The sequence below is a fragment of the Tyto alba genome, unplaced genomic scaffold (genome assembly GCF_018691265.1).
Source record: "Tyto alba isolate M040663 unplaced genomic scaffold, T.alba_DEE_v4.0 Super-Scaffold_22, whole genome shotgun sequence".
In the NCBI taxonomy this organism is placed as follows: Eukaryota; Metazoa; Chordata; class Aves; order Strigiformes; family Tytonidae; genus Tyto; species Tyto alba.
In genome coordinates, this window is record NW_024881296.1 from 34,987,624 (window position 1) to 35,009,883 (window position 22,260).

Here is a 22,260-nt window from a genome sequence, read left to right on the forward strand (position 1 = left end):
CTTGTACACATAACTGGATTATATATTTTAATTGGTAAATGTAACTAAATAATTTAAGATTATTTTAGTCCTAAAGATTGATTGCCCTGGAATCCATGTTTGCTAATGGGCTAATAAAGTGTTCAGAATTCCCTGCCATCTCTGTGACCAATTACAGCTAATTAACATCACCCTAATTTCAGATCCAGAGTGTTCAATATTCAGAGTAAATTGATAGTGATTTAGCCAGTCACCTAAAGGCCAGACTAAATGAAACCTAATGAAACCTCACCAAATCTGTGAAAAGCAAAACTCTCCACAAAATAATCTAAGTGAAAATACAGATCACCCAGATAGCACAATGATCTTGCCATTTTATCGTGCCTCATTTCTTAGGGAAAAAACAAAAAACAAAAAAGCAGTTTCTTTGTTGTGGATAATTTGTTTTGCTCAACCATAGTGAGGTTTTTAGAGACCTGCAGCAAAGGCAGATCTCTGTGGAGGTAATGCCTGTCAATGACAGGAATGGGCAGCTAACAGGGCATGGAGGCACAGAGCTCCCAGCTCCACAAGAAGCAGCAAGGATTCCAGTCAGATTTTTTTTGAATGCTTATTTTTATTTTCTTTTTTTTTTTTTTTTTTTTTTTTTTAAGTTAATAGCAAAACATCTGGCCAAATTGTTGTGGGGTCTTCCACATCAGCTTCTGACTAATACAGTCTGAAGTCACTGTTTCCCTGCCTTAGCTTGTGGTCACTTCTATTACTGTCTTGCAGCCACAGAAAGCTATTAGCTGGCCCTGGGTAGCCAGGATGATATACTTATTAATATTCTCCAGTAGAAGAAAACAAACAAACCAATAAAAATTTAGGAAACATATATTCACATGAACATCTATATTTTGGAGACAAAAGATACATGAAGATAAAGAACAGGACTCCAAACAACTTGTAGTCCATAATTGACACATAAGCATTTTTTTTCCCACTGTCCTGCATGACAAAACTGTAAAGTGCAAAACCTGTTAGTTGCAGTGTTTGTTTCATTGTTAAGAGAAGTGGAAGTCAGCAAAATATGACTATTCTAACAGGTTTATTTTCTTTTTTTACTTTGTGAGATAATCAGAATGAGGAATATACACATCTGTTTTTCTCCTGGAATGTCATCTCACTCTAGACATTCTGTTGGCCTGATGTTCATTGGAAACTTTTAAGAACTGCAAAAAGAAGAGTGTATTTATAATTATCCTTGTAATTTATGACAATATATCCCCCAGTATTAAAACTCATAATACCTTTGCACTTCTTCAGGAAAAAGAATGAACTTCTGGATTAGTTTAAAGCACCAGCCAACTTAATGGAACACATCATTTTGTCTCTTTTTTTGCAGTCTTACCAAATTGAAATAATTAGTAAAAACTTTTCCATACATGCAAAACCCTAGACAAATTTCCCACAGAAAAAAGGACTGGGATGTAAGAAAAGGTGTTGGCCCTTGCTGTGCTCACCTTGGAACTTATCAAAACTAAAGTCTTCTGAAATAAAATTTTTACTGTATTTACAGATGCCAATCTAGAGCATGAGTAGACAGCTTACCCATTTCAAAGTTCTTAATGAAATTCTTAATTGAATTATGTGGGACTAGTATACCCAAAACATACAAACCAGGTTTTTTTCACTGTCTTCCATAATAAAAACAATTAAGGTGATTTAAACCCAGTTCCAGATTTAAACCTTCAAGAAAGACTGTCCAGATGATGACTTATTTACCATGTTTCACTCTGCAGCAAATCTCACAGCTGATGAATGACAGTCTATGAAGTCCTGCAGTGCTGCAAGTACTATGTTCTTCCCAAATGGTCTAGCATATACAAGATGATAAACTGTGATAGAACAAACTTCATGAGATCATGAAGTTGAAAATATGAAATTTCAGAAACTGACTCAATGAATAGGGAAGGATCTAAGAAGACAAATAAGTCTTGCATACTTAAATATTCTTCATGGGACAAAACCCACAAATCGTATTTCCGGCCCATAATGGTATCTGTGAAATTTCTAGTTTTAAACAAACAAAGTCAGTAATTCATTTCAGTAACAATTGCAGTAATGTAATTCATTGGTTATTTGCTGTTGAAGAAAATAAAACAATTCAGCTAGAATTAACTATATGTAATATATTATTGTCAGCAATATGTTTATAACTTGTGAACATACCTGTGCCTTATTTAACCATGTTTTTACATTGCCCTGATTTGTACTGTATTGTCTCACACCTACAGCGTATTGTTTTTCTTCTTAGTGAACTCCAATCTCTGCTTCATCAGAGCAGCCCCACAGAGATTAACTAACTCTTCACTTCACTCCTTAACAAATTCCTCTAGTCGAGCGACAGCTGAGGATGTTCATTATTGTTAATGGTGTCTCTTCCTTTCTTTTATTGGCCTTTTTGGGGTTCATCCTGTTGCCATCCGCTATAGCCACCTATTCACAACATTGCGATGATCCCTGTTTACCACCTGGTAAAGATGTTCTGCCTGCAGTGTTCTGACTGTGCGTACGTGCCCGTGGTCTGCTGGGCAGCAATAACAAAGCATGGGCCTGAGCAGCGTGCCAGGACGTGGCAGCACTGCTTCTCTGCTAACCCCAACTCTGGCTGGCTGGGGCTGCAAAGTCCGTTGCAATAGCTTCCTCCCCATTTTCACATCTTGCTTGAAATAGGTCCGTCAGCCAAGAGGTGCCCTCAGTCAGGAGATTCCCGGGAAATGGTGGCAAGCCGACAGATACTCATTTTACCCTCGTAAATGCCCTTTAAAAATGCTGTTGTGCAATTATTTAACAGCACTGCCTTTTTAACCCAAAGTTAAGATCTGTGTTCTTAGAGAATTGAATCCTTAGAATGAGAGAAAAAGAAAGCTTCAAATTATTTTAGACAAAATGTCTGGTTGTTTCAGAAAACACCACCTAATTAGGGTGTGATCTATCAAATCAGAAGCCTTTCAGCTGATATCAAATCAAGTCCTGTATATGATATGTAAGGCCCATCCTAAACCTACATTACTGTCCAAGTGTATGGCTATATCAAAAGTACCTGAAATTCATACTTTGTGACACTTTGTGAATGTCTTTCTAAATTTTGGCAAGTAGGTTCTACATATAACTGTTCTGTTCTCATTTGGGGTAAAATGCATTTGTCCACTTTCAGGTGAGGTTTTCTCTACAGACTTGACCTCAATATAATTGTCTAAGGCTGATATTAGAAAGAAACAGAGAAGCTTTATATTACAAACTGTAGTCTTCATATTTACATATTTAAGTACCTGTAAAATTGTAATTACTGTGTAATGTTGAGTCTGTGTTTTCTGTGGCATTGTTTTTATACTTAAATTTTAATATATTTATAGTTAAAAATGAAATTATTTTTATACTTTTAACTGAATGATATCTGGAGTTTGTCCTGAAGCTTAGTGCTGTAAGCATGACAAAAATGTTGGTCTATGAAGTAGGAAGAAAAATCCCAAGGACACCTATGCTGTTAAACGGGACTATTAATAATGGAAGGCTTTATGTGTATATTAAGTTTTATATGTTAGATACTACTCTTCAGAAGACCACAGAGTAGAAACAAAATAATACTAATAATAACAAACCTTAAAAATATATAAACTTTGAAATTAAAATACAGGTTTCTCTATATTTATAAAAGAATATTTTCCTAAAACTAGGACACATTTTATTATCACAAACTAGTGTTAGGCTTTTATATTTTATCAAACATAACAGAAATTCTCTGTCTTCATCAGCTGTACCTTGTCACTATCAATGAATTAGATTATATCTCATAGATCAATCTTTACAGCAGATAATTAACATCACTTGTAATTTAATTGCATTCAATTCACTGAAGTCAAAATGTGTAATTGATGAAAATCCAACAATTATTAAGTAATTCACTGCAATTCATTAAAAAACTCACTTTTAAAATAGGTTGAACTATGAGTATATATTTAACTATTTGAAAAGCAAACAAGATTCGTAGAAGCTACAGTCCTTGCAGAATTATTAACACTGGAATAATGCCTGAAGTGATTTGCACAGATAAATCAATTACTCACTTTTTGTTGTGTACTTCACAGGAATAAATGACACAGAGCATGAAACATAACCAAATTTGCCTGAGACACTATGACAAATCATACCATGTGATTAATCAATTCCTATTTCCAAAAGCCACTGTTAGAGGATCCAGTATAAGTCCTGATGAAAAAATAAAAGTTTCTTCTGTTTGCAAAACACCACAGTTTTACTGAAGTTGAAGTGACTTTTTTACTTTATTAAAATTATCTTTTGTCCCACAAATGTACCTAATGCTGATTGAAGGACTTTGGAAGTCTGTCATTGGTTGATTTCAAAGAGCTGTGTTAAGTGTGAGTCATTAATTACCATAAAGGGATGAATTCTAATTTCAAATCAATTGGAGTTCAAATTATGAGCCAAGGAGAGTTCAAAACTGAAGAAAATAACTAGTCAGAATTCTTGTTCTCATGCTTTGAATTAAATTAATATCTCTGTACCAATAATGCCGGAAAGGTAGAAAGAATTGTAACAGTTTAATTTTGATGTAATAATAATGAAAGGCAGTTTCAAAATACATAAGGAGCTTTCAGAAGTATTTAATACCTACAATACATCTGAAATTATTTCTTAAATAATTATTTTAACCAAATTTGCATGCCTTTAGTAAAGAAATTCCAAACAAGATTTAACATTTTCTTGCAGATATCTATAACAGATAACAAACATTCTCTAGCTAAATTCAACTGATTTTTCCTACAATAAGGTTTTCTTGAAAGGTAGTATATAAAGTCCCTCAATTTGACTGGGATTCTTTCTCTGTCAGCTTTAACACTTTCAAGTTTCAGCATTTGCCAGAAGGTTCCAGAATTAAAATTTTGAAGTTCCCACTGAAAAAAAAAAAAAAAAAAAAAAAAAAGGCAAAACTGTTAATTACTCTCATAGCAGTGAAAGTGCCAGCACAAGTAGAGCTAAATTCTACTGAACTGAAAAACATCACTTATACTGCACCAAGTAATAAAAGACCATGACAAAACAAAATGTTATAGCAAAGCATTGTTGGTGGTAGCAGTGTTGTTCTGGAATGCAAGTAATTCATTGAGGTGAATAGTCATATTGACCTGGAACTAATTATGACTGTAAAGTTACAACTCTAAGTGTTTAGCCAAAGTGTACAATGATGAAAAGAATTTAAATATGAACCAGCACCACTAATAGGATCCATGTCACATACCTCAGTCATATGAAAATAAGGTGTCTTGTCCATGATAATTTTTCAGACTTCCTTTCCTTCCTAGCCTATGGAAAAGGATGTGCATCTTTGGAAATTTATTCATATAACCCTAAAAAATATGTCAGAGGAAAGCCAGAGACTTGCCTTCAGAAGGTCACAATATGTCTTTCTGCATTGGCTTTTGAGGGAGTCTAGAAACCGCCAGGGATTCAACACCTGGCTTTCAGGTACATTTAGCTAGATAGAATAATCTGAATTTAAACTGTGATTAAATGAAATTACATACTGTCAGCAAAATTCTTCAATATTAATTGCATGTTTCTTCCCTGAGCTTAACCTGCTGAGTAACTATTCACTTTATTTCCCCTCCTTCCTCTTTCCTCCTTCAACAGACATTTAGCATTTTTCTACTAGATTATGTAAGAGGAACAGTTGGCTCAGTCTCCCTCCAGAAAAAGGTAGAACTTCACAGCCTGTATCTATCTGAGATATACTCTGTATTCATAAAGGGTCTTTACAGTTTAAATTCAAGATCCTGTCCCTTTTACTTCCAGCACAATAGATGATATATCTTATATCATAAATTAATTATTGTTTATAGTTATATATTAGTTACAAATTATATATTGCATACTGTAAAACATATGCTAGCAAGAGAAGTATGCTGTGAGCTTAGTTTTAATATAAATTTTGTTCTAAGTCTGCCAAGAAATGAAAAGTTGGACAGAGGACAGCTAATCCAGTCTGAATGTGTCGAATCCAAGACTATTCTAAAAAACATTAATCATCCTATACCCTTGCTGGACATTTGTAAATAAAAAACATAAATCTAAATTACATCAAAATATCAAACTCAAACTTTGTTGTGAAAATCTGAATTCTCTCAGCTTCACTCTTGAAACAAAAATATGCAAAGCCTCTGGAAATGGTTAACTTTCTTTGCATGTGTGTGAGATAAATGGCATATTTCTCTCTACTTGCTACCCTCTGAATTGCTTTATTTCCTTCATTTCTTGTGTGTTTTGTTCTACTAGGGAAAGAATCTGCTATTGTCAAAGTTGTGGGGTGAGCTAAAAGCATGGATTTCATCAGTAGTAACTTTCACTTTAACATTAGCTGGTACGCTGTTGTTAAGCATTTTAGGACACATCGCTACTGCTAGAAATACTTTTCTAAACTGTAGGAAATACAACAGAAATGAATCAGAAGATCTATGCACCAGGAGACAACTTTCCAGACCTGTGTCACTTGCATCAGACCAGAAGTGGATCTCACAGTATTTGTTTGTATACAAAATTTAATTTTGCAAATACAACTAAAATGCCCTCTACACAGTCCCAAATTGATTTTTCTAAACTTTGTATGTTAAAGAGTTTTGCAACATGGGCCTGTTAGCTTAGGCATGACTAGAGAATTTCACCTTTGGACACTTACAATTTTTAATCCATTTTCATAATTTGCTATGAAGATGTTAAGAATTAAAGACCAGGATATGACACTGAGGTCTCTGATTCATCAGCAAAAATGGTTTGCCTTGGGGTTGTTGGAATAATTTCTTCTGCTCTCGATCTTGCTCTTCTTTGAGCATTTCCCTTGCCTGCCTGGGGGGACAGCTCTGATACCTGTGAAGCAGTTCTTGAACTGCTAGTTGGTAGACCAGTATATTAAAATAAATTGACACCAATTCTTGTTTATTTTACAGCTGTAGTCCCTGCAGCTGTAAAAGCTTGTGGCTGTAAAAGATACTGAGCCATCCCTAAGCAGCCAGTAGGGAAAGGGTAGCTGGATAGCCAGACTGGAAATCAAGTCAGCTGTCTGAAGTTAAACCATCCCTGCTTGTGAGTCAAAACCTCAGTTATGCTGATACCGCTCTGGCCATGTCCATTCTGCTAGTCTGCTCGCACTCCTTAGCGCCTCTAGATTAGAATAAAGTGCACATGACATTAGGGATGAGGTTGCAGATTTACTTTTTAATAGCCTAGATATAGGTATTCATTCTCCTGGTAAACACTTCAGAAGAGCATTTGTGCAAAATCAGTTGAAAAAATAAAATCTTTACATCTCAGTGCATGAGGCCAATGCAAATAAATAACTGCCTTATGATAAGCAAAGTAAATATTCCCTGTTATACTACCCAATCTTTCTGAACACAGTAGTGCACACACAGAGTAATACACTAAGTGAAGCGATCATGCATATTTCTTTGCAATTTTGTCATTTCATCATGACACACGATTAATGTATTTGATGTGCCTGGTTGTTCAGTAGCATATATCTATGTAATACAACCTTCAAAAAAAACATTAACCAAAATATTTATTAGGTCTACATTATTAATAAGTAGATGCAAAATAATAGAAAATCAGGCTGGTCTTTTCTGTTTCAGATTAATTAATTAGAAATAGAAGGAATTATTTAGTGATACATTTATTTTTCAAATAAAGCTACCTGTATATTTCATTACAGCACTTTTAGAAAATAACTGTTCATACTGCTGTCATCAAAGAAGTTGCTTCAAACCTGCACTTTGCCTGTCTGTAACCTGCAAGTCCATGTGAGACTACTTCTGATTACTGCTAAGGTCTGGCTTGTGAGTCAGAACATTGCAACCAGAAGTAGTTCTGAAGAGACTTGTGCTTAATTTCCTACTAAAATATTTGTGTACAGAAAAATAGTGGTAAACAGAGATATGGTTCCCATCTTGATAGTCTTAAATTCAGTGTATATATTTTCTATTGGAACTCCTAGGAACAAGACTAGGCCAACAACTCAAATTATATTTGTGATCTACATTCAATTGTCTACATTTGTGGGAAACCTTCATACGGATAAGGCAATCATTCAGTCCGCCATTTCAAATGTAGTGAACAGCAACGTAGAGTGAATAGGAGTTGTCCCTCTTCCTAAGTAGAGTTTGGTATGGATTTCAAGAAAATAAAAGTTTGCTGGACAGGAAGGTTAGAAGAAATACTCTGTCAGAGGATGGAAAGTTCCCTTGAAATACTATGCCAGCATAAACAGGGTAGGGAGAAATCTGGTGAAATCACAATTTGAAATGCCCTTAGGGGAATACTTGTATTGCCCATTGATGGTTCCTTTCCCATCGGTGGAGTTCATCATCCCCTCCAGATACAATGAGGAGCAGGGACCTCACGTTCATTAGATGTCCCAGGAAGGTGGAGCACATTAAACTACACAGCTTCCTTGTTTGCCAGCTTAATTGCCTACAGGAGCAGTAAGAACAGAACTAGTCAAGTATGTAAATGTTCACAAGTGTTTGTGAAAGAAACTCTAGAAAATTTGTAAGAGAAGAACCAGATACACAGGAGTACGTGTTTGAAAGTAGCTGCCTCTGTGTCACAATTTGAATTTGCATTCCCCTACAATCTAGACTCAGGTTTATTTTGGCCCGAGTATACATAGCTTTCTTGTTCCCATCTTTTATATGTACTCCATGGCAATGATACAACCTGTCTGTGTGGTTAAGCCAGGGATCAGCAATTTCTCCATCCAGGACTTGTGCAAAGGAGGTGGCTCACAGGAAGATGTGACAGAAGGAGCAGGACACAGAAGGCACTGAATCTTAAACAGGCGTCAAGAGGCAGAGGATCTGAGCCAGAGGGGAAAAAAAAAAAAAAAAAAAAAAACAAAAAACAACTGGGCTGAAGGAAAGAGATTATCTACAAGGATGAATATTAGGTAGAATTAAATCTATATTTATACTTTGCCCACCAAGCCTCAGAAGAACAGCCAGAATTTAGAGGATAATATAAAATCAAATTATCCACTGGGTCCTTAATCTGTGAGCAGCAAATACAGTAGGATACAGATTATACGAGTCTTGCACAGGAAGGAGAGCTGTCCTCAAACCTTTGAATAATAAAAATTAACATTCACAGTCTTTGTTTCTGTTAAAGAAGGTATTATAATCAGTTCTGTATAAAATGAAGATTAACTTTAATCACTGAAGGACTTTTTTTTATTTTCAAATCACTTTTGTTTTAAACTCTGCACTCAGGAAGATCTGTTAACAAGCTCAGCACAGAGCCACTGAGAATCATTCATGAGACATTGGAAGAAACCACTGATTGGCTTTATGGCTTTATTTCTTTACTGTCTGACATCGTATGGAGTGATGATGATGACAGTGATGAAGGTATTTGTAATGTAAAGACTTCTGTAACTGCTGTAACTGCTGTTTTACATGCATTATGTTGGCTTACTCAGCTTTTAACCTCACAGACAAGAAGGTCAAACAAAATGAAAAGTGAACACTGTTGCTACTAAAGCATCTACCGGCTACTCCAATCAGTAAATTGGTCTCTTTGTTAGCTTTCATCTCATGCTTAATGTACCATTACAGAAAAGCTGTCAGAATTAAATATTACGATTAGTACATCTTGAAGTAAAGAGCACTAATTTATACAAGACTTCAAAGCCACAACCAAAACGTGCATCAGGATATTGCTTCAGAGAATGGTAATAGCTATTCTCTTTTAATCAGCAAGAATCTAAAGAACCCTGGTAAATATACAGATAGACCAAGAAACTTAAAACTTTTTAATTTTAAATATTGCTGATAAGACAATATATTGAAATTAAATGAAAACAAAACAAACCAACCAACCAACCAACCAACCAAGCAAACAAAAAAAAAAACCAAACAAACAAACAAAAAAACAAAAAAACAAAAAAAAAAAAAAAAACAAACAAACAAAAAAAAAAAGAAAAAAAACAAGAAAGAAAATATAGCATTTTGGCTAAACTAGGGGGATATTCAGTGACATATTGCAGATAATTCTGTTTTCTAGAAATTATGGTTCTGCCATTATAGTAACATTCTTCATCTGATACTATCTGATAAATGAAAATAAACTGCTAACATTTCAAGTTTGGAAATAACTATCCTGTTGTAAAAAAAGTAGTTCTCTGGTATGCGCAGAACAGTAGTGGATCATCATGTCACATCATATTGGTCATTTTGACAAGCAATGAGTGTGGGAGCGACATCTTAATTTCACAGAAGTTTATTTTATATTCCATTTGGCTATACCAGAACATAATTAAAAAGCAACATGTACTAAAACTGACTTCTACCTGTTTGTTCATAAACCTGAGATATTATCAAGTGTGTACCTTTTAAATGTGTGCATGAGTTTTTTATATTAGCATCATGTATGAATACTAATAGGTAGGCTGCTACATGTGAGTCTGTGAACTGGGCATCCTATTCTGAGATATGATTTACAACTAGAAGAAAGCCAGTCTCTCATATGGTTGAGAAACAGAAAAGGTGAAATATGGAGAGCTTGCTAAAATTTGAACAGTGTTCATTTTTATCATTTCATAGCTCCCAAAGCACCTGCAAGCTTTCAAATACTCAATTGGGTAAGTGTTAATGCAAGTGGGAAAGGTCACAGAATACCTGACATACAAAAATTCAATGTCTGAATACCCACTAAGTGTTGGGAAACCTCAGTCCTACTAGCCTTTGGTCCAAGTGGAATTTCATCAATTTTGTACTAGGAGTGTGAAAAGGCAGTTGGCAACGTACTGTACTATTATATAAAAAGTAAGTGCATGTGAACTCCCTGCCCACTGTGTGCTTCAGTCAGTGCAGCTGAGGCTGCATATTTACCATAATCACTCATGTTAACTCCTTTAAATTCCATGTCCTACATGGAGGTGGGATACACTGCAGCAATCAGGTGCTCATAGTTCCACTGAAATATTTTTTGACTTGGATTTCACTGGAAGCATTGTTAGATTTACAATCTTGTTAACTTGCATATACATTTTATCATTTGGAACTAAAATGAAACTGCTGGGTCTTTCCTCAAAACATGAAAACATGCATAAAATCAAGCAAATTGTAAATTGTAGTCACAAGTTAACATTCAGAAGCATAAACACAGATTTGCACATTTCCTTGGTTACTACTACATATTGAATTTATCTACCCTAGACCCAGGAAAACCTCTATGGTAAGAGAAAGACTTTATGAAAAATCCAAAATCTCAGAATAGAGTGCTTGCCATTTAGCATATAAAGAATAGCATTATTATTTTATTAAATTAAAATGAGCCAACATGAGAAAAAATGTGATTTTTTTTGTAAATGATATTTCTTCTCTGATGTTTGTTCTTTTCTCTTGGTTTAGGTGAAGTGGAACCTTCCCTGAAAAAAGGTTGGTCAGTTGCCTTTCTATAGTGGCCAAATATTTTGCAACTGTTTTAAGAATTATCTAGTATATCTATGATATAGATTCTGCCATTAGTTACATGTAAGTCTATTAACCTTGTATGTTGTGCATTAACAAATAGTTCAGTAAATAAGAAACTCGAGTGATAATAGTTGGTGTACTGTTGGTTGCTTTGTGAGTATTCTTAGATTTCATTATAATCCAGAAAATCTGAAAAATGTTCATAAAAAAACAATAAAATTACAGAAATATTATCTGTACCCTTGCCCTGCATGTGGGACTTCTATTAATACCAATATGAGTTATGTGTATGCCTGGATAGAAATAATATTTAGAAATAATAATATAGAAAGAATATTTACTGAGAAATAATGGTGAGGTGTTATAAAAACATTTTGCCTTGTGCCAATCCAGAACCTTAAAATAAGGACTACTTCTGAATCTTCTGAAGAAAATGACTAAATCATCGATTTCTTAAAGCAGACAAGTGAAGCAAGTAGGATTTTTAATATAAATCTTTTCAGACATTAAAATTGTCATGCTGAAACATAAAACTTAGGTTCAACTTCTATTCAATCAAAATGAAAATGTATTAGAAGGCTTGACATATTGGTGATTGGATATAAACCTTTTCAAAACTAGGCTGTGTTTTTTTCTCCAAATTGAGCACAGCTTGATAATAACAAGATGTGTAACCAGCCCTATGTGATCTGAATTTGGTATCCATCAAATTCTCGGTAGGTAAATTCCTGTATTGAAGAATCTATCACCCCATTCACTCTATCGCTGAGACTACAATCCAGTTTTCTCTGAAGTTAATTGGAACTGGATCAGGCTTCTATTTAATGACATGTTTTGTCACTCTCAATAGGGCATCCAAAGAATTAATAGGCTTGAAGACAAAGACCATTCATTCATTTTTCTATGGACAATCCTTCATGTTAGGACTGAAGAAAACTTACAGACAGTGTAGGAAAACATTACACCTCTTTACTCTATCAGTGAGAATTGCAAAAGGTCCGTTATTTCCCTGTCTCTTCTCCTAAAGACAGAAATTTATTATTAATTTTACAGTTGGTGCAGAGTCTAAATCTGTGACATGTCGATGGCAGGGCTGCCAGGTGTGCGGGTGGAAGGTGTCTACTCACCATGGTCCAGTTCTAGCTGACCAGGCTGGGAATACTGTGGAGATACTTCACTGCTGGGAAGGCTTGATCCATAAAAACATTATGGACAACAATGAATTATTCCTTGGAAATCAGTGACGTGATCATGTCTCTTACATTTTGCACTGGGACACTAGGCTGTAGAAATAGAATTCAGAGAAGCCATAACAATAAGCTGGAAGCTGCTTAAATTAGTCCACTGGAAGTGATGAGATGATTGTTTGGACCTAAGAGTCCTCCATCCAAGAAGCTGACAATCTAACTGCCAGACTGAAATCTTTTCCTCAGTATTCAAAGCTCACAACCCTACTCTGGAGATAAATGCCTGAAAAAGTCTTCTATTTTGGGCATGAAGGAAATTGACAAGGAGCTGGTGATTCCTCTGGAGCTGGTATCTTACAAGATAACTTAACCACAGAGACGTGAAAAGGCTCAAATTCAAACATGCTTCATCAGCCTGGGCTGTAAATCAGATTTTGAGTGAGCTTTTCCACCTCCTGGATCAAGGTCTTTCCCCCCATCTTTCAGAGGATAAGGAGTCCCATCATTATCTCCCCGCAAAAAGCTGTTTCTTAACTAAGATTGATCAGGAAAGTCATCTCAGGCCCTTTCTGGATATAGCTGTAAGCTTTCACATAGCAACATCCTCAGATAACTTGTTACCATCTCCAGATGACTGGAGGTCTCCATTTCATCCTAGCAGCTAGAATCTAGCCTTGATTATACTTGATTTTGTAACCTCTTTTTCTGGGCTACAGAAATACAACATATGTGGCCTGAAGCCACCAGTCCATTAGAAATGTCAATGCAAACTATTGGACGTGTCTGCTCAGTGACAGGCAGCTGTGAGCTCCTCAGAGCTGTTACTGTCTTTCTTTGCAGACTTCTGTTAAAACCAAGCTGAATTGCCAGGGTCTAAGCCTACAAAGAAGTTTTCTGAGAGCTCTGTGATAAAGTGTAGTCAATAGCTTTTCTGCTTAGGCACAGTGAAATTCACTCCCAGGGCTAAAGCTCATGAGTGCAGAAGGGAAAGCCTCGGGAGGTGAGGCATGGGCTCAGACGAGCTCTTGCAGGTAGCACTCTCACAGACATCACGATCTGTTCATCTGAGCACAGGATGCAGAAATCTTTGAGTAGCTTTTCCTAACTAATGTGTCCTGTCATGTCTATGGTCCAGAAATAAGAGTTCCGGAAAAAAAAAAATTCTAAAACAAAACAAGAAATTGCATCCATGATTTTTCTCATGTGACTGCTGTTAGGGCTGGACCCAAAGGAGGACCAGCTATACAAATTAATTTGGAAACGTTTTGGGTATCAAAATGTTAGTAGGTAGATCTACAAATTCTGAACCAAATTTTTAGGTTATGAAATATTCTCTGTTTTCTTATGAAGGACCATTTCTGCATCAAAGTCCCTTCCGCTCTGCACAGCACTATTATCTATAGCTTTGTGAGTGATCTTCCTTTAGGTGTCTCTCATGCTTATGGCATTTGAACATCCTAAACAAAAATATGACCCAGTGATATGGTGCAGTATACTACTGCTGTCTTTACAAGAAGTTTACAGGAAACCTCTCAAATTTCACTGTGGAAATGTGCATTATGGTTGCTCTGCCTGATTTTTAAGTATTTGTATTGGATCTAATCCATAGTAACTGTGGTATTCATGATTAGGCTGAGAATTTTTGAAAAATCTCCATACTTATTTTTGGTGTACGGACAAGCTTTTACTCTTTTGCTTTGTTGACCATCAGATTTCTTGAATGCTAAAATGTTAACACAAAATTTACTTTATAATGGAATATAGTTACTGAAAAAATAAGAATATTGTTGGTACCACAATTAGAAAAGATTCAGGGGGAGTGGTAAGGACACTGTGTAGATGAAAGAAGAAGAGGAAAGTGTAATGATAATTACAAACCGAAAGAAAGCAAAGATCACCTTCCTGGAGACATAAATTAAAAGCAAAGATAATAAAAGTAGAAGTAATGACAATAGGCTTGCACATGCAACAGAACTAATATTAGTTTCAGAATACTTTAGAAAACATGAAAATGCCTCTTGAGTGCCTTTTTTATTGCAATTATTTTTGCCAGTCCAAGTCGTATCACTAATATTTCTCTTTAATAATTTGAAAAGAGCGAACATTTGATATTGTCTGGAATAAAAAAAAAAAAAAAATGTTCTTCAGGGGATGTAGTGAAAGATTATTCTGTAGAGGACCTCACAGTCTTTAACAATGCACATTCTTAGCATGCAAAAATTGCAGAGCATTTTCACAAAAGATATTGAGAAGTCTAATAGCTGCTTCTTGCACATTTAATGTGCTTTTGGCTTAATTTCTTTCTACAACAATGGTTATGACTGATAATCTTGTTAATTTTTTCAGAGTCAGTTTAACCTTTAGAGACAAATTCAATTACTTGACAGCTGCATGTTTTCTCATATTTTGGTCATTTTTACTAGAAATTATTGCTACAGGAAAAGAGAGAAATATTTACTACTTTTTGGTGGATGTTACTGACATCAGCTGTGAGTTTGGAAAAGAGTTGAGAAACATGGTGCACAAAACTGGAAATAATGAACTGTAAAATATAAGTCCGGACACTTCAGCATTGTCATCCATGGCTAAAAATATCATTATTAAACTGTTCTGGAACTTCACTTCAGTTTGCATATGGGTAACTGAAAATTTAAATTCTGAACATGGACTCCTCATTTAGCTAGACAGGGTACACCTGTCAAACCGTGCACACATAGCCGTGGGTTTTGTGTGTTATGGTAGCATCTTCTTCTTCTGCTTCAAAACAGCCAATGCATTCTAGATGGGAAACAGGAATCTGGTACGTGGTTTTAGGAGTAAATTGCTGGAAACCTTTGAAAAGATTCTTAGGTCAGAATTATTTGTGGTTTTACTTCATACTTTGGAGTTTAGGAAATTGTTTTCATAACCTTGATTTCCTGATTTCCTTCCCTGATTTTATGTTTGGGCTTAGGTTAAATCCTTTGTCTTCCTCTTTCTCTCGCTCTCTTGCAGTCTGTTTCAAACACATACATATCACTTGGTAATTTTCAATTCAATAGATACAATGAACTTTGAAAGCAGAGTAAGAAATAAAGCACCATCATGTCATTGTTAACAATTTTTGTATTACAAGATAGATTTTTATTGGCATAAAATTATTTTATACCAACAGTCAAAATAAAGTTGATTCCTTGAGGTAGAGATGGATCTCCCAATTTCTGTGAGTTAGCCTATGTGGGAGATAGAAAGATGTATACAATTGTTATATGAAATGATCCTATTCTCTTTACTTGGATATAAAATTCTTTCTTTAGAAAATGCAGTTAAAGAATCATAGATAAAAACAAGAATCCACAAACAACAGAAATTTCTGTTAAATTTTACAAGAAATATTGTTAATTACAAATAAACCTTTTGCCAAAGTACCTTATCCTTGTGTCTTCAGTTCAAATGAGAATATTGTTGCCTGAGTATTAGGCTGGCTATTAATATGCTGAAGACACAAACGTCATGCTCTTCTTATAAGACAGGGCAACTTCTGAGGGCACACTGACTTACCCTCAGCGGCTCTGGTCAAGGTGCAGTTCTGCCAGACCTGACTCCAGACACTCACTCCCTTTAACCCCCTCTCCACCCCAAGGTTAAGATAGTCAGCATTTTTTCAGCACAAACTGCTCAGATCCAGGTATTAATCTGTGCTAGCAACAAACAAAATACTCTCAAAAGAAAAGGTTCTCAGACCAAATCATTTCCTACATCCCTTTTTAAGAGTAATCAAGCAAACACCTACGACAGCCTGGGAAAAGGGAGAGGTAGGAACAATCTGCTTAGAGAAGACTGGTAAGGGATTTCCTAATTTGAATTTTCAAGTGGTTTTGATATTATGGCCTGTATAAGCCTAAAAGAACTGTTTGGGTATTCAGACAGGGTAGGGAAAAACATCTCAGCAAATATTTGAGGTTTCAGTTCTGCAATTTATGATGTGTGTCAGATCATTTTTATCTATTCAGTACATAAGAATGTTTATATATGATCAGACCAAAAGTCCAGCTCACACTGGACACTCTGGATGGGACAGAACTCCTTGCTGCCCAAGAGTGAGCAGTGCAAATGTCTCAGGAAGGATATAAGAACTATTAAAATATAGTGATAACTTCTACAGTTCTCCATACTCTAAACATTTGCCCCAGTCAGGGGCTCCCCGAGTCACGGTGTCACTGAATTCTACAGGGACCCAGTTCTTGCATGGCTGCAATCTATCTACTGCTTTCTGTGAACCCAAGGCTACAGACAGTATGCACATTAACATTAGGGAGCAAAACAGCCACGGCAGTTAAGTTGCTGCAGTTAGGTTTCATAACAAGATTTTGAAGAAGACATTTTTCTTTCTCAAATTCCCACATGATTAGTTAAGCAACAATTAGTCCCACTCATCTGCTATCTTAAAGATGTTCTGCATATATTAGGAAGTTTTACTTTTAATTCATGATCATCAAGCAACAATCTTTGTCACACTAAAAATATATTAGGCAGGATTCAGGTGAATAAACAAAGCTGACTACTGTCATTTTAGTTACCGCACAGTATCTCAGATGTAGCATGGGACTGGCAGAAATGACACAGGACCTATGGGAGAAGTGCATCCTTACAGGGTAGCTGATGACTACCAGAGTACATTAGGATGTTTAAAATGTCACCAGGTGCGTATTAAGATTCTTATATTTAAAATTCTATACTAAAAGTATTTTCTAAAGTTTAAAATAACTGTAAGTTATACATAAATAATCATTTGTTATTACTATAGTTTATATCACAAGAATATCTGGGAAAATTCTCATTGATAGCTAACATAGTAACTAGCTTTATTACCGGGCAGATACTGAAATTAGAACATCATCTTTCTCTAATTTAGAAGTCCTTTTTTTATACAGAAACAAATCTGGAAAAATAAAGAAAACAAGTGCATTTTCTTGAGGTAATATTCATGTTCAGAAAACAGTTTCCAAACAAAAAATTGGAAATGGACTGGAGAAAAGAAATTCAGAATACCATAGATGAGACCTGAAAACTGAGTTGCCGGCATGGTTATTATATGTGTGTCTTAGAAATTACTTATGCAGTTCCATTCATCCCTAAAGTATATATCTATTTGTACTGGTAATGCCTTCTGAATTCAGCTTCTTTTATGTTGCCATATGGTAATGTTCACTTTTTTGTGTATGAGTTGCTATTACAGATCTCTCTAAAAGGCTTTCACTGTCTCCCTAGGCTACACTTTACTACAAAGCATTCTGCATATCTTTGTGTAAAGTACACCCTGTGTTAAAAGATGAAAATCATTGATTGATTCAGTTCTCAGATGTTAAACCGCTTTTCCAGATATGTATTTTTTGCATTTTGCATTTTTGTGGCATCCATTTCTGTTATTAATATTCTTTTAATAATCTCGTCTTGTTTTACTTACTCTGATCAATACAGTAATAGCATATCCACTATAAAATAGCATTTTATAATGTAAAGAAAATCTTTTCCATATTATCCAGATGAAACAGAAATATATACAACTAGGGAACAAGGATGTTCAGTTATAGTTCTTTGGCCTATTGAAGAATAGTGATTGGGTTTCAGACTGAATTGGAACATTTTAATCCAAACTTGCCAGCTATGTTTTAATAGATACAGAGAGAACTTTGAGGCACAAGGCAAGCAGGAATCCTGGGCAGAAGTGTAGCAGCACAGAGGTTTGCAGCCGTTTAAGCTCTCCTTTTAAATCAGGGAAAACCTTAAGCAAAGCTGTGCATGTGACCTTCATGGAAATCTTCATTTGTGCCCCAGCAACAGAGCACTGAGGGTGTTCTCGCTCTAAGGGAAGAGGAGAGCGTTAGGCAGATGCCCCCCGGCTGAGAGCCTGCTGTGCCTGGAACAGAGTAAATGCCTGACCTGGGAAGCGAGAGGCTCTTCCAAACCTCACTTGTACCCACAGCACCAAAGCTGGGGTTCCTGCGTGTTTCTGAGTGACCTCAGATCCCCTCACAGCTACTGCTGTGCCAAGGAGAGGGTACGGCAAATGGAGCCCCATGCTCATGACCCGCAGGAAAAGAATCTCTCTTCTGCATGCCAGACCCCTAAAAAACCCCAGGGATCTAGAAGTGATTGAATTTATATATTTATATATTTGCAGACTAATACGTTAAGGTAGGATATGCAGAGTTGACATTTTTTAAAGCTGAGCAGAGGAACTGTGGTTAGTCCCGTGATTTTTTTCTATTTTTGCTTCCTTTCACAAAAAATCTCTTATTGAATAGATTTATATGGGAAAAGATTTCTTTGATGCTAATCAAGATTATAGATTTTATGTATTACTGTATATATCATTTTGCTCTCCTTAGAGGTCTACAAGTTTTGTCTGCATTTTTTTCTGCATAAAATTACATTAAATTAAATGCAGACTGATAAAATTGATTATGGAAAACATAATTTAAAATTGGTCCAATAACATCTTTGTAGGCTGGAATGCAAAAAGAGAAACATGTCAAGACAATTTTACTTTCCACAGAAGGAAAAGAAAAGCTTAGTTTTCATCACATAGCTCTATCTCTAATTTGTTTGGGTTACGGGGTTTTGTGGTTATTTTTTGCCTTTTTTTTTTTTTTTTAATCAAAGTGCAATTAGTATTCCTTTTACATTTCAGAACCAAGGTACAGAAATGAGATCTGGAAATGAAAAAAGCTGTCTTAACGTATTTATGTACTTGGAATAAAAATTACTTTTATGTAAAAAATGTTTAGGGTTGAAGATCTTTTAATATCTTCCAATTTAAATTCTTTCAAAAACCCAGCCATTAAAATTCCTCCATATAAAACAGTCTGCATATGGTCTTCCTGAAGGATGCAAGTGCTGCTTACAGGATAATTAGTCAAAGATAATTTCAAGTACCCTGATCCCCTTAAAAACCTTTCTGTTAAGATATTGATTTTCTGCTGCAAATGGAAACCTTACTAGAGTAAAAAGAAAAATCAAACCAAAAAATCAGTTAGGCTTTAGAAAAAAAAGAAAATAAAAGAAATGGTTGTACACTGTGTCAAGTTCCATTTGCCTTGGTAAACTGAGGTTTTCAAGCTGGAATTATCCACAACCTTGTCTTTCTTTTTTTTTTTTTTTTTTTTTGGTGGAGGATGTAGTACAACTTTTGGATTTATCTCAAAGAAACAAATCTTATGAGAGGTATGTAATTGCTACCATGTTTACAGCTAATATTCCAGCCTTAGGGACTTCTATCAAACTTTCCTTCTCACCTCAGCTTTTCAGGATAAATAAATATTTTTATATTTTGATAAAAGACAATTTTGTATTGAAAGTGTTTGTGGGATTAAGATTTTAAGAAGCCCTTGTAGATATACAAAAATACCCAAACATATAAAAAAGAGGAAAGGTCATTGACACCAATCAGTGATTTAGTGATAAATATGTTTTAATAAGAACATAGTAATATAATTATACACTTCTACCATTAATTGCTAAAGTTATTTTATTCTATAGCAAAAGGAATGCTATTTCAAACATAGCAATATGAAAAAATATGTACATGTTTAATTGTCTTTATCATAATGAAAAATGGAGTAATGGAATAAATTCAGTTTAGAAACTTGGGGATTATGAAAGGATGGCTTATAATAAAATCTTTACGTGGGCTGGGATATTTAGCTGTTATGAAAATAACATGCACACTGTTTTGAAAATGCCTTCCTTGCAATGAATCTCCTTCATTGTATGGTCTTGTAAAAATAAAAATAAGATAAAACCTCACCCTGGAATGAAAGCACTCCTCAGCATGATGATGAAGATGTCAGCAGGTCATCTACAGTGAATTTCTATTATAGACCAGTGAATCTGCAGTAGTGTGGAAACAACTGAATATCTGTTGAATTAGAATCTCATCTATTTATTTTTGTCTTGTTCTGGCTTTATAAAGAAGGCTTAATATATATCTGGAAGGCCATGTTAAATCCCTGTATTCTAGGGGAAACATAAAGCCTACTTGTTTGCTGTATGCTACTCAAGATAGGTAAATTGTCCAGAAATATTGAAGGGTCGTATTCTCTGTATCTCTGATAGCTGTTTAGTGATGCCAAACAAAGTATCAAGTGGAGGGAATAAAGGCAACTGAAGTGAAGTAGCTGAGCTTTGCTAAATAGATTTAGGACCAATCAACATAACTTCACAACAATGTTTACAGTTTAGAACAACATGCTGTTTTGGTTAAATATATACCAGAGCAGAGGGTTTGCACCAAGAAGAATGAGAAATGGTCTTCTGTGACCTCTGTTGAAAGTAGTCTTATACAGCAAATGAAAAAGATGCTGTATAATTCTGCAAAATAAAATATAAAAAAATAAAATAAAAATGAAAATAAAAAAGAAACCTTCATTTTCAGTCTAAATTGTAGTTGTGATTTCCAAAAAGATGGATAAACAATTTTGAAACCATATTTAAAAGGCATTGTGGCTTGGTATGTCATGCAGTGAATGAGCACACAAACCATTCAACATCTTCATCAATAGGAGGCAATTCATCTCCTGTCACATTTTCAAGAAAGATCTTACAACACATAACTTCAGGAAAAGTATTTCTGTACCCCAACCTCAAGTTGCTATGAGTCTCGGGAAGGGGAAAGATCTGAGAAAACACTGGGGATAATAAGACTGTGCTACTAGCAATCTAGTAGGGAAGTCACCAAAATTAGTCATATGTGTCACTCAGACTTTCCAACACTGAATGCTGGTACTTAAAGCCTTCTGTTACATTGATTTTGGTTCTTGGATGTAAGCACAATATGCCAATTTAATTCCCTAATTAAATATTTAATGTCCTTTTTCTTTTTTCCCCCATGTTTTTTTCCTATTGTAATATTTGGGTTGATGTTGGGTTTTTTTTTTGTTTGATTGTTAGTTTGGTTTTTTTTTTTTTTTTTTTTCTCTAGAGTACAGCTACATGATGTATTAGTAGTTAGCTGCAAGTTGTTCTAATGCAGAACTTCCTTTATTCTCGTCCTAGCCCCACAAGGATAACTGTCACCCTCACCAGCTGGTACTATATAGATTAAAAATAGACATCCGTTGTACAATTGCAAATTTCTCTTGAGGATACCAGCAGCAAGAGAGTTGAATACAATTCTTCATACAGACAACATCTAGAAACACATTAGAAATGACATCCCTCTCATCTTCTAAAGCTCTTAACACCACTCACTCTTGACTTGCCCTCGGTATCTATTTCCACCAACTCTTTAGGATAATCAGCTGCCTGCTACCAATTAGTCTTGATAAACTAGCAAGGCTATAGCCCCATTAAATTGCTGACAATAGCTGTAAGGGCTCAAATGCAAATTATTAACCTCTGGTTCACCAGGACGCTGAATAGGACTCATTTTCCTTTTTACACTTAGATATTTATAAGAAAAAGAATGTCAAAGCACTGAAGGTTTATATTGCTATGTTACCTGTAAGAGATTATAAAAAAGATGACCAATTGGTGAAATTTGCTTAGAAAAAACAATGTGTTATCATTTCAAGTAAAATTCCATC

At 35.2% G+C, this 22,260-nt stretch overlaps 1 protein-coding gene across 1 annotated transcript in view; it reads left to right on the forward strand.

The window, feature by feature from the left end:
- TRDN (triadin) overlaps positions 1-22,260 on the forward strand; it is a 236,943-nt gene that overhangs the window by 44,671 nt on the left and 170,012 nt on the right. Inside the window, 2 exon segments of the mRNA XM_042796218.1 lie at positions 9,303-9,440; positions 11,445-11,471. Coding sequence (XP_042652152.1) covers positions 9,303-9,440; positions 11,445-11,471 — 165 coding nt within the window.